At 38.2% G+C, this 17,892-nt stretch overlaps 1 protein-coding gene across 4 annotated transcripts in view; it reads right to left on the bottom strand.

Moving 5' to 3' along the window:
- The window catches only part of ZFP1 (ZFP1 zinc finger protein), a 64,505-nt gene that overhangs the window by 18,516 nt on the left and 28,097 nt on the right, over nt 1-17,892 (bottom strand). For all 4 annotated transcript variants that reach the window (XM_057534777.1, XM_057534778.1, XM_007198277.3 and 1 more), the window contains one exon: nt 13,952-14,010. In XM_057534777.1, the coding sequence (XP_057390760.1) occupies nt 13,952-13,966 (15 nt within the window). In that variant the 5' untranslated portion in view covers nt 13,967-14,010. The remainder of the gene's footprint in view (nt 1-13,951; nt 14,011-17,892) is intronic.

Consider the following 17,892-nt stretch of genomic DNA (forward strand, 5'->3'; position numbering starts at 1 on the left):
ATTCCATTTACCATCTCATCAAAAAGAATAAAATACCTAGGAATAAACCTACCTAAGGAAGCAAAAGACCCGTATTGAGAAAACTATAAGATACTGATGAAAGAAATCAAAGATGACACAGATGGAGAGATATACCATGGTCTTGGAGTGGAAGAATCAATACTGTCAAAATCACCATACTACCTAAAGCAATCTACAGATTCAATGCAATCCTTATCAAATTACCAATGGCATTTTTTCACAGTAGTAGGAAAAAAATTTTTTTAATTTGTATGGAAACACAAAAAGACCCAGAATAGCCAAAACAATCCGGAGAAAGAAAAACAGAGCTGGAGGAATCAGGCTCCCTGACTTCAGACTATACTACAAAGCTACAGTAATCAAACCAGTATGGTACTGGCACAAAAACAGAAATATAGATCAATGCACGAGGATACAAAACCCAGAGATAAACCCATGCACCTATGGTCAATTAATCTACGACAAAGGAGGCAAAAACATACAAAGGAAAAAAGACAGTCTCTTCAATAAATGGTGCTGAGAAAACTGGACAGCTACACGTAAAAGAATGACATTAGAACATTCTCTAACACCATACACAAAAACAAACTCAAAATGGATTGAAGAGCTAAATGTAAGGCCAGATACCATAAAACTCTTGGAGGAAAACAGGCAGAACACTCTGATATAAATGGCAGCAGTATCTTTTTTGATCCACCTCCTAGAGGAATGAAAATAAAACAACAATAAACAAATGGGACCTAATTAAAGTTAAAAGCTTTTGCACAGCAAAGGAAACCATAAACAAAATAAAAAGGCAACCCACAGAATGGGAGAAAATATTTGCAAACAAAGCAACCAACAAGGGATTAATCTCCAAAATATACAAACAGCTCATGCAGCTCAAGAGCAAAAAAACAACCCAATCAAAGAATGGGCAGAAGATCTAAATAGACATTTTTCCGAAGAAGACATATAAAATGCCAAAAAGCACATGAAAAAATGCTCAACACTGCTAATTATTAAAGAAATGCAAATCAAATCTACAACGAGGTATCACCTCAGAACAGTCAGAACGGCCATCATCAAAAAGTCTACAAACAACAAATGCTGGACAGTATGTGGAGAAAAGGGAACCCTCCTACACTGCTGGTGGGAATTTTAAATTGGTACTGCCACTATGGAGAACAGCACAAAGGTTCCTTAAAAAACTAAAAATAGAGCTACCACATGACCTAGCAATCCCACTCCTTGGCATATATCCAAAGAAAACCATACTTCGAAAAGATACATGCACCCCAATGTTCACTGCAACACTATTTACAATAGCCAAGACATGGAAGCAACCTAAGTATCCATCAACAGAGAAACTGATAAAGAAGACGTGGTACACACACACACACACACACACACACACACACACACACACACACACAGAAGAATATTACTCAGCCATAAAAAAGAATGAAATAATGCCATTTGAAGCAACATAGATGGATCCAGAGATTATCATACTAAGTGAAGTAAGTCAGAGAAAGACAAATATATGATATCACACATGTGAAATCTAAAAAAATGATACAAATGAACTTATTTACAAAACAGAAAGACTCACAGACTTAGAAAACAAATTTATGGTTACCAAAGCGGAAAGGTGGGGAAAGGGATAAATTAGGAGGTTGGGATTAACATATACACACTACTCTATAACAGGGGGGTGGAGTCAAGATTGCAGTGTGGGAAGACGCAGAGTTCGCATCTCCCCATAACTAGGGCGCCTGCCAGACACTGGTGGGGGACCTCGATGCCCAAGGAGACGGGAGGAACGCCCAAGCAAACTGGTAGGATGTGGGGGGACTGAGGGGGGAGGAGAAGTGGAGGCCAGACAGGAACAGCGCCCCTGAGGGGTGGCTGAGAGTGGGGGAGGGGTTCCCATGCCTGGAAGGACCCTTGGGGGCTCAGAGCAGGGGGGAGTGCACCCAGCGTTTCCCCTGCCCAATCAGCCGGGGGAGTCTGCCCGGATCTCGGGCCAGGTCCTATGACCTCAGAGGCTCCCTCTGGGCCACGTTGGTCCTAGGGGCAAGGAGGCAGGCCAGGGGAGAACAGGAGAGGCAGGAAGGAGGGGCCCTCCAGGACCGAAGGAGCGGGAGAGGAGTGGAAGGCACTGGCCCCACCCGCTCTGGCCCGGGAAGCCTGCTGAGCTCCCATGCCGGGTCCCCCAACCTCCAAAGCCCCCTCCAGGCCCCGTGGGTCCTGGGGGCATAGAAAGGAAGCTGGGGGAGAACAGGAGGTTGGGGGGAGAACGCAGGTGGGAGAGGCCCTCCAGGACCAGAGGAGCAGGAGAAGAGTGGAAAGCGTAGACCCGCCCACTCAGGCCCAGGAAGCCTGCTAGGCTCCCAGGTGGGGTCCCCCGCTCTCTGAGATGAGAGGCATGCCATGGCCCCTTCTGTTCCGTTGAGCTTAAGCTCCACCCCCAATACCGCCCAGGGCCTTTTCCAGCCCTGTAGGTCCTAACCATAGACCCCGCCTACCACACAAACCCTGCCCCTGCTTAGGCCCCGCCCTCCACAGCCAAGGCCTTTTCCACTTTTTTTTTTTCTTCTCCTCTTTTTTACTATTGTGGTTCTGTTTTACCTTCTGGTTGTTGTTTCATCTATATTTTTATTTTTATGTTCTTTCTAACATATCTGTTAGTTTCCTAGTCTAATTTTACTTTTTAACTCTTTGTTATTGTTCTTTTCTTTTTTTTTCCACCATGCACGGCTTGTGGGATCTTGGTTCATTAGCTGGGGGTTGGGCCGAAGCTCCTGCAGCAGGAGCTCTGAGTCTGAACCACTGGACTGACAGAGAATGTCAGACCCCAAGGAATATTCATCGAAGTCGCCCGGAGGTCATCATATCGGCACCAAGACCCAGCTTTACCCAACAGCCTACAAACTATAGTGTTGGTAGCTTCAGGCCAAACAAGCAGTAAGATGGGAACACAATCCCACCAATCAAAAAAAAAAAAAAAAAAAAAGAGACAGCAAAAAAATATGTCACAGATGAAGCAAGGTAAAAACCTACAAGATCAAATAAATGAACAGGAAATAGGCAATCTACCTGAAAAAGAAATCAGAGTAATGAAAGTAAAGATGATCCAGAATCTCAGAAATAGAATGGAGGCACGGACTGAGAAAATAGAAGAAACGTTTAACAAAGATCTAGAAGAACTAAAGAACAAACAAACAAAGATGGACAACACAATAACTGAAATGAAAACTACACTAGAAGGAATCCATAACAAGATCACATAGTCATTATACACTCTACTGTTTACCTTGTATTTCTCATTTATTCTCAATTCTATGAAAATTTTACATATTTATCACCACTGGTTGTGATGTAGCTATCTCTTCATTATGGCTGTTCGAAGTTCAATCTCCAGGTGATTCTTCAGGAAGGCCTCAGGCTTTCTCTGAATTATTAAATGCTAATCACAGTTTAAAAAAAAAAAAGAAGGAATCAATAATAGAATAAAAGAGGCAGAAGAAAAAGTAAGTGAGCCAGAAGACAAAATGGTGGGAATAACTGCCAAGGAGCAGAATAAAGAAAAAAGAATGAAAATAACTGAAGACAATCTCAGACACCTCAGGGACAACACTAAACGCACCAACATTCGAATTACAGGGGTCCCAGAAGAAGAAGAGAAAAAGAAAGGGTCTGAGAAAATACGTGAAGAGATTATAGTGGAAAACTTCTCTAATACGGGAAAGGAAATAGTCACCGAAGTCCAGGAAGCACAGAGAGTCCCATACAGGACAAACCCTAGGAGAAACACACCAAGACACATTAATCAAACTAACAAAATTTAATTCAAAGAAAAAATATTAAAAGCAGCAAGGGAAAAACAAAAAATAACATACAAAGGAATCCCCATAAGGCTATCAGCTGATTTTTCAGCAGAAACTCTGCAGGCCAGAAGGGAGTAGTAGAATATACTTAAAGTGATGAAAGAAAAAACCTACAACCAAGTTACTCCACCCAGCAAGAATCTCATTCAGATTAGGCAGAGATCAAAAGCTTTTCAGACAAGCAAAAGTTAAAGGAATTCAGCACCACCAAACCAGCTTTACAACAAATGCTAAAGAAACTTCTCTAGGCGGGAAACACAAGAGAAGAAAAAGACCCACAAAAACAAACCCCCCAAAACACTTAAGAAAATGGTAATAGGAAAATACATATTGATAATAACCTTGAATGTAAATGGATTAAATGCCCCAACCAGAAGACACAGACTGGCTGAATACGTACAAAAGCAAGACCCATATATATGCTGTCTACAAGAGACCCACTTCAGACCTAGGGAAACATACAGACTGAAAGTGAAGGGATGGAAAAAGATATCCCATGCAAATGGAAATAAAAAGAAAGCTGGAGTAGCAATAGTCCTATCAGATAAAAGAGACTTTAAAACAAAGACTATTACAAGAGACAAAGAAGGACACTACATAATGATCAAGGGATCAATCCAAGAAGAAGATATAACAATTATAAATGTTTATGTACCCAACATAGGAGCATCTCAATACATAAGGAAAATGTTAACAACCATGAAAGGGAAAATCGACAGTAATACAATAATAGTAGTGGACTTTAACACCCCACTTATAACAATAGACAGATCATCCAAACAGAAAATAAATTAGGAAACACAAGCTTTAAATGACACAATAGATGAGATAGACTTAATTGATATTTATAGAACATTCCACCCAAAAGTGGCAGAATACACTTTTCCTCAAGTGCACAAGGAACAGCTCCAGGATAGATCACATCTTGGGTCACAAATCAAGCCTTGGAAAATTTAAGAAAATTGAAATCGTATCAAGCATCTTTTCTGACCACAATGCTATGAGATTGGAAATCAATTACCAGAAAAAAACTGTAAAAACCACAAATACATGGAGGCTAAACAGTGTGCTACTATATAACCAAGAGATCATTGAAGAAACCAAAGAAAAAATTAAAAAATACACAGAAACAAATAACAATGAAAACACGATGACCCAAAACCTATGGGACACAGCAAAAGCAGTTGTAAGAAGGAAGTTTATAGCAATTCAATCTCAGCTCAGGAAACAAGAAAAATCTCAAATAAATAATCTGACCCTACACTTAAAACAACTAGAGAAAGAAGAACAAAGAAAACCTCAAGTCAGTAGAAGGAAAGAAATCATAAAGATCAGAGCAGAAATTAATGAAACAGAAACACAGAAAACAATAGCAAAGATCAATAAAACTAAAAGCTGGTTCTTTGAGAAGATAAACAAAATTGATAAACCCTTAGCCAGACCCACGAAGAAAAAAAGGGAGAGGATGCAAATCAATAAAATTAGAAATGAAAAAGGAGAAATCACAACTAACACCACAGAAATACAAAGGATTGTAAGAGACACTACAAACAGCTATATGCCAATAAAATGGACAACCACAAAGAAATGGACAAATTCTTGGAAAGGTACAATTTTCCAAGACTGAACCAGGAAGAATTAGAAAATATACACAAACCTACCACAAGTAATGAAATTGAAACCATAATTTAAAAATTTCCAACAGGGCTTCCCTGGTGGCGCAGTGGTTGAGAATCTGCCTGCCAATGCAGAGAACGCGGGTTCGAGCCCTGGTCTGGGAAGATCCCACATGCCGCGGAGCAACTCGGCCCGTGAGCCACAATTACTGAGCCTGCGCGTCTGGAGCCTGTGCGCGGCAACGAGAGGCCGCGATAGTGAGAGGCCCACGCACCGCGATGAAGAGTGGCCCCCGCTTGCCACAACTAGAGAAAGCCCTCGCACAGAAACGAAGACCCAACACAGCCATACATACATACATACATACATACATAAAAAGAAAAGCAGACAAGAATATCATTAAAAAAAAAAAAAAAAAAATTAAAAAAAAAAAAAAAATTTCCAACAAACAAAAGTCCAGGACCAGATGGCTTCACAGACGATTTCTATCAAACATTTAGAGAAGAGCTAACACCAATCCTTCTCATACTCTTCCAAAAAATTGCAGAGGGAAGAACACTCCCAAATTCATTCTATAAACCCACCTTTACACTGATATCAAAACCAGAAAAAGGTATCACAAAAAAAAGAAAATTATAGGCCAATATCACTGATGAACATAGATGCAAAAATCCTGAAGAAAATACTAGCAAACAGAATCCAACAACATATTAAAAGGATCATACACCATGATCAAATGGGTTTTATCCCAGGGATGCAAGGATTCTACAATATACAGAAATCAATCAATATGATATGTCATATTAACAAATTAAGGAATAAAAACCATAGTATCATCTCAATAGATGCAGAAAAAGCTTTTCACAAAATTCAACACCCATTTATAATAAAAACTCTCCAGAAAATGGGCAGAGAGCAAACCTACCTCAACATAATAAGAGCCATATATGACAAACCCACAGCAAACATCATACTCAATGTGAAAAACTGAAAGCATTTCCACTAAGATCAGGAACAAGACAAGGATGTCCGCTCTCACCACTCTTATTCAACATAGTTTTGGAAGTCATAGCCACGGCAATCAGAGAAGAAGAAGAAATAAAAGGAATACAAATTGGAAAAGAAAAAGTAAAACTGTCACTGTTTGCAGATGACATGATACTATACACAGAAAATCCTAAAGATGCTACCAGAAAATTACTAGAACTAATCAATGAATTTGGTAAGGATACAAAATTAATGCACAGAATTCTCTGGCATTCCTATACACTAACATTGAAAAATCAGAAAAAGAAATTAAGGAAAAACTCCCATTTACCATTGCAACAAAAAGAATAAAATACCTAGTAATAAACCTACCTAAGGAGGTGAAACACTTGTACTTTGAAAACTGTAAAACACTGATGAAAGAAACCAAAGATGACATAAACAGATGGAGAAATATACCATGTTCTTGGATTGGAAGAATCAATATTGTGAAAATGACTACACTACCCAAAGCAATCTACAGATTCAATGCAATCCCTATCAAACTACCAATGGCATTCTTCACAGAATTAGAACAAAAAATCTTACAATTCGTATGGAAACACAAAAGACCCTGAATAGCTAAAGCAATCTTGAGAAAGAAAAACGGAGCTGGAGGAATCAGGCTCCCCAACTTCAAACTATACTACAAAGCTATAGTAATCAAGACAGTATGGTACTGGCACAAAAACAGAAATATAGATCAATGGTACAGGATAGAATGCCCAGCGATAAACCCACTCACATATAGTCACCTAATTTATGACAAAGGAGGCAAAAACATACAATGGAGAAAAGACAGCCCCTTCAATAAGTGGTGCTGGGAAAACTGGACAGCTACATGTAAAAGAATGAAATTAGAACACTCCCTAACACCATACACAAAAATAAACTCAAAATGGATTAAAGACCTAAATGTAAGACCAGACACTATAAAACTCTTAGAGAAAAACATAGGAAAAACACTTTTTGACATAAACCACAGCAAGATCTTTTTCAACCCACCTCCTGGAGTAATACAAATAAAAACAAAAATAAACAAATGAGGCCTAATTAAACTTAAAGCCTTTTGCACAGCAAAGAAAACCATAAACAAGATGAAAGACAACCTTCAGAATGGGAGAAAATATCTGCAAGTGAAACAATAGACAGAGGATTAATCTCTAAAATATACAAACTGCTCATGGAGCTCAATATCAAAAAACAAACAACCCAATTAAAAAAGGGGCAGAAGACCTAAATAGACATTTCACCAAAGAAGACATAGAGATGGCCAAGAGGCACATGAAAAGATGGTCAACATCACTAATTATTAGAGAAATGCAATTAAAACTACAATGAGGTATCACCTCACACCGGTCAGAATGGCCATTATCAAAAAATCTAGACACAGTAAATGCTGGAAAGGGTGTGGTGAAAAGGGAACCCTGCTGCACTGTTCGTGAGAATGTAAATTGATACAACTACTAGGGAGAAGAGTATGGAGTTCCTTCAAAAACTAAAAATTGAACTACCATATGACCCAGCTATCGCACTACAGGGTATATACCCTGAGAAAACCATAATTCAAAAAGAGACTTGTACCACAATGTTTACTGCAGCACTACTTACATTAGCCAGGACATGGAAGCAACCTAAATGTCCATCAACAAATGAATGGATAAAGAGGATGTGGCACATATACACAATGGAATATTACTCAGCCATAAAAAGAAACGAAATTGAGTTACTTGTAGTGAGGTGGATAGACCTAGAGTCTTTCATACAGAGTGAAGTAAGTCAGAAAAAGAAAAACAAATACCATATGCTAACATATATATATGGAATCTAAAATAAAAAAATGGTACTGATGAACCTAGTGGCAGGGCAGGAATAAATATAGACACAGAGAATGGAGTTGAGGACATGGGGAGGGGAGAGGGAAGCTAGGGCGAAATGAGAGCAGCATCAACATATATACACTACCAGATGTGAAACAGATAGCTACTGGGAAGCAGCCGCATAGCACAGGGAGATCAGCTCGGTGCTATGTGACGACCTAGAGGGGTGGGATAGGGAGGGTGGGAGGGAGGCTCAAGAGGGAGGGGATATGGGGATATATGTATGCATATGGCAGATAAGCTTCGTTGTACAACAGAAACTAACACAGTATTGTGAAGCACTTATACTCCAATAAGGATGTATTTTAAAAAAGTAAACAAAATAAAATAAAGTAGATAATCAGGGACTTCCCTGGTGGTCCAGTGGGTAAGACTCCACGCTCCCAATGCAGGGGGCCTGGGTTCAATCCCTGGTCAGGGAACTAGATCCCACATGCATGCTACAACTAAGAAGTCCGCATGCCGCAACTAAAGATCCTGTGTGCCGCAACGAAGATCCTGCATGCCGCAACTAAGACCTGGCGCAACCAAAATAGAAAAATAAATTAAAAAAAAAAAATCAACAAGGATCTACTGTATAGCACAGGGTACTCTAATAACCTATATGGGAATAGAATCTGAAAAAGAATAGATATATGTATGTTTAACTAAATCAATTTGCTGTACACCTGAAACTAACACAACATTGTAAGTCAAATATACTCCAATATAAAATAAAAATTAAAATAAAAAAAGGTAGGTATGGCTATATTTAAATCAGACAAGGGGTATGACCAGAGATAAAGAGGGACATCCCAAAATGATAGAACAGTAAATCCATCTGGAAGATAGAAAAATCGTAAGTGTGCATGCACTCAATAAATGTACATGAACTCAATACAGCTTCAAATTACATCAAGCAAAAACTGACAGAACTAAAGTTAAGAATGGACAAATCCACCTTCATATTATCTATCAACCAAGTATCAGATCAGAATGAAGACATTTTCAGAAAAGCAAAGTTTAAAAAAATATATTTCTCACATACCCTTTCTCAAGAAGCTACTGAAGAATCTACTCCAATAAAATAGTAATTCAAAAAAGACAAAGACAGGGGAAAAGGCAAACAAAAGATCAATAGGAAAGGTGAAGGAAATCCCTAGGAGGAGTTTGAAGGAGATTGCAGGATGGTAGTGATTCTCCATCAATACTAAATTGTTTGTCATACAGATTGGAATAGTGTGATTCAAAAGCAGGTATTTTGAGGGCTGTCATAAGATGCCTAGTGATATTGTATCACCTTGTTAACCTGAGGGCAGAATACCTTGGTGATCCTGGCCCAGCTTCTTATCTGTTGGGGTTGGTTTAACTCTGGTTTAACTTGTCTTGAACAAGTCCTGATGACATCTATCTCTCCCCTCCACACCAGGCTGCCTTGGATCACATGAGGACACTCATTTCATCTCACAGAAGTACTCTGCTTTGATCTACTCCTGAGAGTTGGCCGTTGACTAGTGAGCTAAGAAGCAGAGAACACTGAGCAGCCCACTCACTCTAATTATATTCTTGTCAGACATTCAATACCTGATTCACACTCTGACCCTGCCAGATGGTCCAACCATGTGAGCCCTATGTTTTCCTATGTTTTTCATGACTTTGCCAATGACTTCTCCAAATGAGATTTTTGTAAACTCTCAGAAAAACTGAAGCCAGACTATGACTCAGAGATTCTATTCAGCTCATCTCCTAGGAGCCTTTATCCAATAGTAGCAGAATTTCTACACACAATTAGATTTGTGCTTGCTTGATAAGCTTTGCCACATTGCTCCCCAGTAAGTCTGTACCATTTTTTACTACCACAAACAATGCACGAGTGGTTTCACCTCTCTATAGCTAACACTGGCTAATATATCTAGAAAAAACAATGATAAAAATCTTAAGTCTTGATAAAAGAAACATGGGTACATAAAAGGACATCTTTTAGACTGTATACATCTAGAAAAAGAAAAAAAAACCTCTACCAATCAGACAAAAAATTATGCAATATAAATCGCAGTTATAGTTTTTCAAAACTGAATTTTGTATTGATTAGGGATATATACATACATGGTAAAATCTTTGAGGAAAGCAAGGGAATAAATAACAAAAGTGTCAAGATAGTGGCTACCTACTAGCAGGATTCAATCAGAGAATGTATCATAAAGAACAGATAGGGACTTCCCTGGTGGCGCAGTGGTTAAGACTTCACGCTCCCAATATGCAGGGGGCCCGGGTTCGATCCCTGGTCAGGGAACTAAATCCCACATGCATGCCGCAACTAAGGAGCTGGTGAGCCACAACTAAGGAGCCCACCTGCTACAACTAAGGAGCCTGCAACTAAGGCCCAGCGCAACCAAATAAATAAATAAATATTTTTTAAAAAGAACAGATAATGTTCTATTTCTTAATGTGAGTGCCCATTTATTATTATTCTTTAATGTATACATATTTTTATACATGTTATAACATGTATAAAGAGTATTATAATGCTTTATACACTCATCTGTATACATATTACATTACACAATAAAAAAAATCAGAAAAAAATGAGGAAACTCTATGCTCTGATATGGAAAGAATTCAAAAATATGTTATTGAGTGATAAAAACACACAATCAAGAGAATGAAAAGACAAAGACATCTTTGCAACACACATACCTGATAAAAGATTGATATCCGAAATATATAAAGACCTCTCAAAACTCAACAATATGAAAACAAACAACCTGATTTAAAAATGGGCCAAAGTGCAGCCTGATTTAAAAATGGGCCAAAACGGAAAACAGTATGGAGGTCCCTCAGAAAACTAAAAATAGGGGCTTCCCTGGTGGTGCAGTGGTTGAGAATCTGCCTGCTAATGCAGGGGACACGGGTTCGAACCCTGGTCTGGGAAGATCCCACATGCCGTGGAGCAACTAGGCCTATGACCCACAACTACTGAGCCTGCACGTCTGGAGCCTGTGCTCCGCAAGAAGAGAGGCCACGATAGTGAGAGGCCCGCGCACCGCGATGAGGAGTGGCCCCCACTTGCTGCAACTAGAGAAAGCCCTAGCACAGAAATGAAGACCCAACATAGCAATCAATCAATCCAGCAAGCAAGCAATCAATAAATCTTAAAAAAAAAAAAAGAAAACTAAAAATAGAAATACCATATGATCCAGCAATCCCACTCCTGGGCATATATCAGCAGACAAAACTATAATTCAAAAAGATACATGCACCTCTATGTTCACAGCAGCACTATTCACAATAGCTAAGACACGGAAGCAACCTAAATGTCCATCGACAGAGGAATGGATAAAGATATGGTACATATATACAATGGAATACTATTCAGCCATAAAAAAGAACGAAAAAATGCCATTTGCAGCAACGTGGATGGACCTAGAGATTATCATACTAAGTGAAATAACTCAAACAGAGAAAGACAAGTATCATATGATATCACTTATATGTGGAATCTAAGATATGACACAAATGAATCTTTCTGTGAAACAGAAACAGAATCACGGGTTGGGGGAGAGATGGAGTGGAAGGTTGGGGTTAGCAGATGTAAGCTATTATATAAACAACAAGGTCCTACTGTATAGCACAGGAAACTGTATTCAATATCCTATGATAAACCATAATGGAAAAGAATATTTTAAAAAAACAATGTATATATAACTGAATTACTTTGCTGTACAGCAGAAATTAACACAATATTGTAAATCAACTATACTTCAATAAAATAAATTTTAAAAAAGGGCCAAGAACCTTAACAGACACCTCACTAAAGAAGATATACAGGTGGCAAATAAACACATGTAAAGATACTCAACATCATGTCATATCATCAGAGAATTATAAATTACAACAACAATAAAACACTGTTAAATGCCTATTAAAGTGGCCAAAGTTCGGGACTTCCCTGGTGGTCCAGTGGGTAAGACTCCACACTCACAATGCAGGGGGCCCAGGTTTGATCCCCAGTTGGGGAACTAGATCCCGCACGCATGCCGCAACTAAGAAGCCTGCATGTCACAACTAAGACCCGGTGCAGCCTAAATAAATAAATAAATAATAAATAAATGAATATAAAATAATTTTTTTAAAAAAGTGGCCAAAGTTCACAACATTGACAACACCAAATGCTGACGAGGATGTGGAGCAACAGGAACTCTCACTCACTGCTGGTGGGAATGCAAATATTACAGCTACTCTGGCAGACAGTCTGGCAGTTTCTCACAAAACTACACATATTCTTGCTGTACACACTGGCATTTGTGTTCCTTAGCATTTACCCAAATGATTAACTTATATCCACACAAAACACTGCACAGAGATGTTTATAGCAGCTTAATTCATAATTGTCAAAACTTGGAAGCAACCAAGATGTCCTTCAATTGCTGAATGGGTAAATAAATGGTAGTACATCCAGACAATGGAATATTATTCAGTGATAAAAAGAAATGAGCTATCAAGCCATGAAAAGACATGGAGGAACTTTAAATGCGTATTACTAAGTGAAAGAAACCAATTTGAAAAGGCTACATACTGACTGATTCCAACTGTATGATGTTCTAGAAAAGGCAAAACTAGGGGGACCGTTAAAAAAAAAAAATCAGTGGTTTCCAGGTGCTCAAGGAAAGGGGGGGAGGGATGAATAGATGGAGCACAGGGGATTTTGTGGGCAGTGAAACTATTCTGTAAGATACGATAATGGTGGATACACGTCATTATGTATTTGTCAAAATGCACAGAATGCACAACACCAAAAGCAAATCCTAGTGTAAACAATGGACTTTACTTAAAGTATCAATATTGGCTCAACTGTAACAGGTATACCACATTAATGCAAGATGTTAGTAACAGGGGAAACTGCAGAGGGAGAAAAGGAGTATATGGAAACTCTGTACTTTTCACTTAAATTTTCTGTAAGCCCAAAACTGCTCTAAAAAATTAAGTCTATTCATTAAAAGTAAAACAAAACACATATAAACAGAACAGTATGATTAATATGCTATCTTATAATAACCTGTACTTATACTTGTGTAAATATGTACAAATACATTCTGCAATGCCATTCAAGAAAGTAATGACAATGGAACTCATGGAAGTTAGGGGGAGAATTTAAATACACATCTGGATATTTAGTGAGTTCTCTAGCATCATGCTAATCTGACCAGAAAAATAAAATACACACTATAGTACCCTGAAGAATGCTATATGAAATAACCAAAGACAAAATAATAACCTGTTTAATTTTTTTTTCTGGGGATGCTGTTCAAAACACCATCTATATGAAGGTCCATAAAATTTATTCAGACCTAATACTAGAGAACCAAGGAAATGGTATTCATAATCAATGTAAGACACTTAATTAACTTGATTTACTTTTTGGCTGCTGGTATGTATTATTCTTACTATGTTTTCCTGAGTTTTACTCATTCATACCTTTCTATTTCATTTTCTAGGTCCTTATAAACTTCCTCAAATGTACAGAAAAATAAAATTGGGAATAAACAAACAACTCACCTGGGATTTGTTCATTTTCTGCAGCTTTTGGGTAAAGGCAGAGAACTATGAAGGCAGAACTGAAATAGAGGAAAAAGAAAGGTATTGTTATTAAAGATCTGACCTGCCTCAGAACTTCTAAAATGACTTGTTTGGAAATCCTTACACATCACCTGAGAAAATACCACCTCCTGAGCTCGTCCTTTTGCCTGTTCAGAAGGGGCAAAAAGGATCATGCTGGCAGCACTCACTTTCAATCAAACACTATGAAATATCCGAAAAGGTAAGACTAAGACAACCCACTATCAACTGACAAAACAGTCAAAAGAAACCATAACTGATTAAATTATCGGACAGGGAATTTAAAACTATGATTCATATATTAAAGCTTTAAAGGAAAAGATTTACAAAATGAATGAACAGAGAATTTCAAGAGATGGAAACTTCAAGAAAAAAATGGAAATGCTAAGAAAAGCACAGTAACAGAGTTGAAAGAATACCTTCAATAGGTACTACAACAGAGTTGAGGAAATTTTCAGTAAATCTGAAGATAGGTCAAAAGAAATTACCCAAACTGAGACACAAAGAGAAAGCCAAGGGGGAAAAAAAAGGACAGAGAATCCAAGGGCTGTAATACAATATCAAATGGCCTAACAAAAATGTATTGGGATCCCAGGGACTTTCCTGGTGGTCCAGTAGTAAAGAATCTGCCTCCCACTGCAGGGAACGCGGGTTTGATCCCTGGTTGGGGAGCTAAGATCCCACATGCCGCGGGGCAATTAAGCCCTTGCACCACAACTACTGAGCTCATGAGCCTCAACTAGAGAGCCTGCATGCCACAAACTACACAGCCCATGCAGCACAACTAGAGAGAGAAAAACCCACATGCCACAACTAGAGAGAAGCCCATGTGCTGCAACGAAGCGCCCACGTGCCGCAACGAAAGATCCCGCATGCTGCAACTAAGACCTGACGTACCCAAAAATAAACAAAATTAAATAAATAATAAATCTTTAAAAAAATGTATTGGGATCCCAAAAGAAGAGAAAATGGGACAGAAGAAGTATTGAAGACATAATGACCAAGGATTTTCCAAAAATAATGAATGATATCAAACCACAGATCCAAGAAACTCAAGATAATTTATCCAAAAAGGATAAATATCAAAAAACAAAATAAAATGGACACACCTGGACATACCATATTCAAACTAATGGAAACCAAAGTTAGAGAGAAATTCTCGAAAGCAGCCAGAAAAAAAACCTGACACGTTACATACAGACATACCTCATTTTATTGCTCGTCACAGATTGCCTTTTTTTTTTTGAAAACAAATTGAAGGTTCGTGGTAACTCTGCATTGTCAGATGATGGTCAGCATTTTTTAGTAATAAAGTACTTTTAAATTAAGGTATGCACATTGTTTTTTAGACAATGATATTGCACACTTAACAGACTGCAGTATAAGGTAAACATGAATTTTACATGCACTGAGAAACCAAAATATTCATGTGACTTGCTTTATTGCAGTGATCTGGAACTGAACTAAAGAATCACAGAGAATTTCTCATCAGAAACTATACAAGCTGGAAGACAATGTAGTGACATTTTTAAAGTGCTTTAAAAAAGAAAAAAAAAAACTACCAATCCAGTATTCTATACCCAGCAAATACATCTTTCAAAAAATAAAAGTGAAAATAAAATCCTTTTCAAACAAACAAAAACAGAAAATTCATTACCAGTAGACCTGTACTACAAGAAATATTTAAAGAAGTTCTTCAGGTAGAAGGAATATGATAACAGACAGAAATGTGGATCTACACAAAGAAATAAAGATCTCTGGGAATGGTTAAAATGAAGAGAAATATAAAAGACATTTTCTTCTTACTTTTAATCAATCTAAAAGATACTTGACTGTCTAAAGCAAAAAGAGTAGAAAAGTTTTGTGAACTTATAGCATATGTAAAAGTAAAATATATGACGATAATAGCACATAGATGAGATGATGAAATTGTTGATGGCAGTATATTGTTTTAAGGATCTTACATTACACACAAAGCAGTAGACTATATTTAAAGGTTCACTGTGACTCACTCAAGAAGTTTATTTAAACCTTAGGGCAACCACAAAAAAATTTAAAGAAGTATAAACAATAACCAAATAGTGGAGAAAAATATGGAATCATGAAAAACTACCACTAAATCCAAAAGCAGTCAGAAAAAGAGGAAAATAGGAACAAAGACCAGATGGGCCAAGTAGAAAAAAACTAGCAAGATGGTAAATTTTAACCCAACCATGTCAATAATTCATTGCACAAACACACCAATTAAATGACAAAGGTTGCTAAACTGGATAAAAAAGACCAAACTACGTGCTGTCTAAAAGCAATGTGTTTGGGACTTCCCTGGTGGCACAGTAAGAATCTGCCTGCCACTACAGGGGACACAGGTTCGATCCCTGGTCCGGGAAGATCCTACACGTCCCGGAGCAACTAAGCCCGTGTGCCACAACTACTGAGCCTGTGCTCTAGAGTCCGTGCACCACAACTACGGAGCCCACATGCCACAACTACTGAAGCCCACATTCCTAGAGCCCGTGCTCTGCAACAAGAGAAGCCACCGCAATGAGAAGCCCACACACTGCAATGAAGAGTAGCCCTTGCTTGCTGCAACTAGAGAAAGCCCGCACGCAGCAATGAAGACCCAACACAGCCAAAAATAAATAAAAATTTTAAAAATAAATAAAAGCAATGTTTTAAATATAAAAACATAGTGACGAAATAAAATTTTAAGGCAGAACAAGAAATTTAAACATAAAATTCTGTCCTTTGGGCCTCCTCCCTCTCTGTTTAGTGTGCAACGTCCAGCCACATTACACATTAACCAGACCTCGTCAAAGATGGGAATGCCTACTCAACCATAAAGATCTTTTTTTCTTTCTTCTGATGCTAGCAATGTAACTTCTTAAAAGATTAACATTCTTTCTCAACTCTGTAAGGGGGTCATGATGACTTGCTGCTCGCTTTGTATGTGCTTACCTGGACTACTGTATATTGGTGAACTTTATGTCAGTACGTCATTTTGATGTATGATCCTTTGTCTCAAAAAATGTATATGACTATGCCTTCAACTTCTAACAGGCAGGACAGTTCTCAGAGCTTCTTAGAGTCTGTCTCCTGGGTTACAATCCTCAGGTTGGCTCAAATAAAATTCTCTTCCTTCTTGATTGTTAATTGAATTTTCAATAATAGCTAGATCAAAAGTAAAAGGATAAAAAAAGATATTCCTTGGGACTTCCCTGGCAGTCCAGGGGTTAAGACTCCATGCTTCCAATGCAGGGGGCACAGGTTTGATCCCTGGTTGGGGAACTAAGATCCTGCATGCCACAAGGCACAGTCAAAATAAGAAGAAGAAATAAAAAATAAAAAATGATACTCCTTGCACACACTAATCAAAAGAAAGTTGGACTAATTAATATCAAGCTAAGTAGACTTAATAAGAAATATTACCAGGGATAAAGTGTGATATTACATGTCACTGTGATAAATGACACATGATAAATGTATCAAATCACCAGAACACATAACAATCCTAAATGTATATGCACAAAAGAACTTCAAAATACAAGAAGCAAGTTGATAAAACTGAAAGAATAAATAGATAAACCACAATTATAGCTCGAGACTTCAATATTCTTTTCTCAGTAGGTGACAACAAAGGTAGATAAAAAACCAGTAAGGATACAGAAGAACTCAACCACACTATCAACCACCCTGACCCATTTAGTATTGACAGAAAACTCTACCACCAACACAGCACAATAGTCATTAAAGTACATAAAAAACATTCCCAGGGACTTCCCTGGTGGTCCAGTGGTTAAGACTCCACACTCCCAATGCAGGGAGCCCAGGTTCAATTCCTGGTCAGGGAACTAGACCCTGCATGGCACGAGAAAGAGCCCACA

Source organism: Balaenoptera acutorostrata, chromosome 19, assembly GCF_949987535.1.
Source record: "Balaenoptera acutorostrata chromosome 19, mBalAcu1.1, whole genome shotgun sequence".
NCBI classification, from domain to species: Eukaryota; Metazoa; Chordata; class Mammalia; order Artiodactyla; family Balaenopteridae; genus Balaenoptera; species Balaenoptera acutorostrata.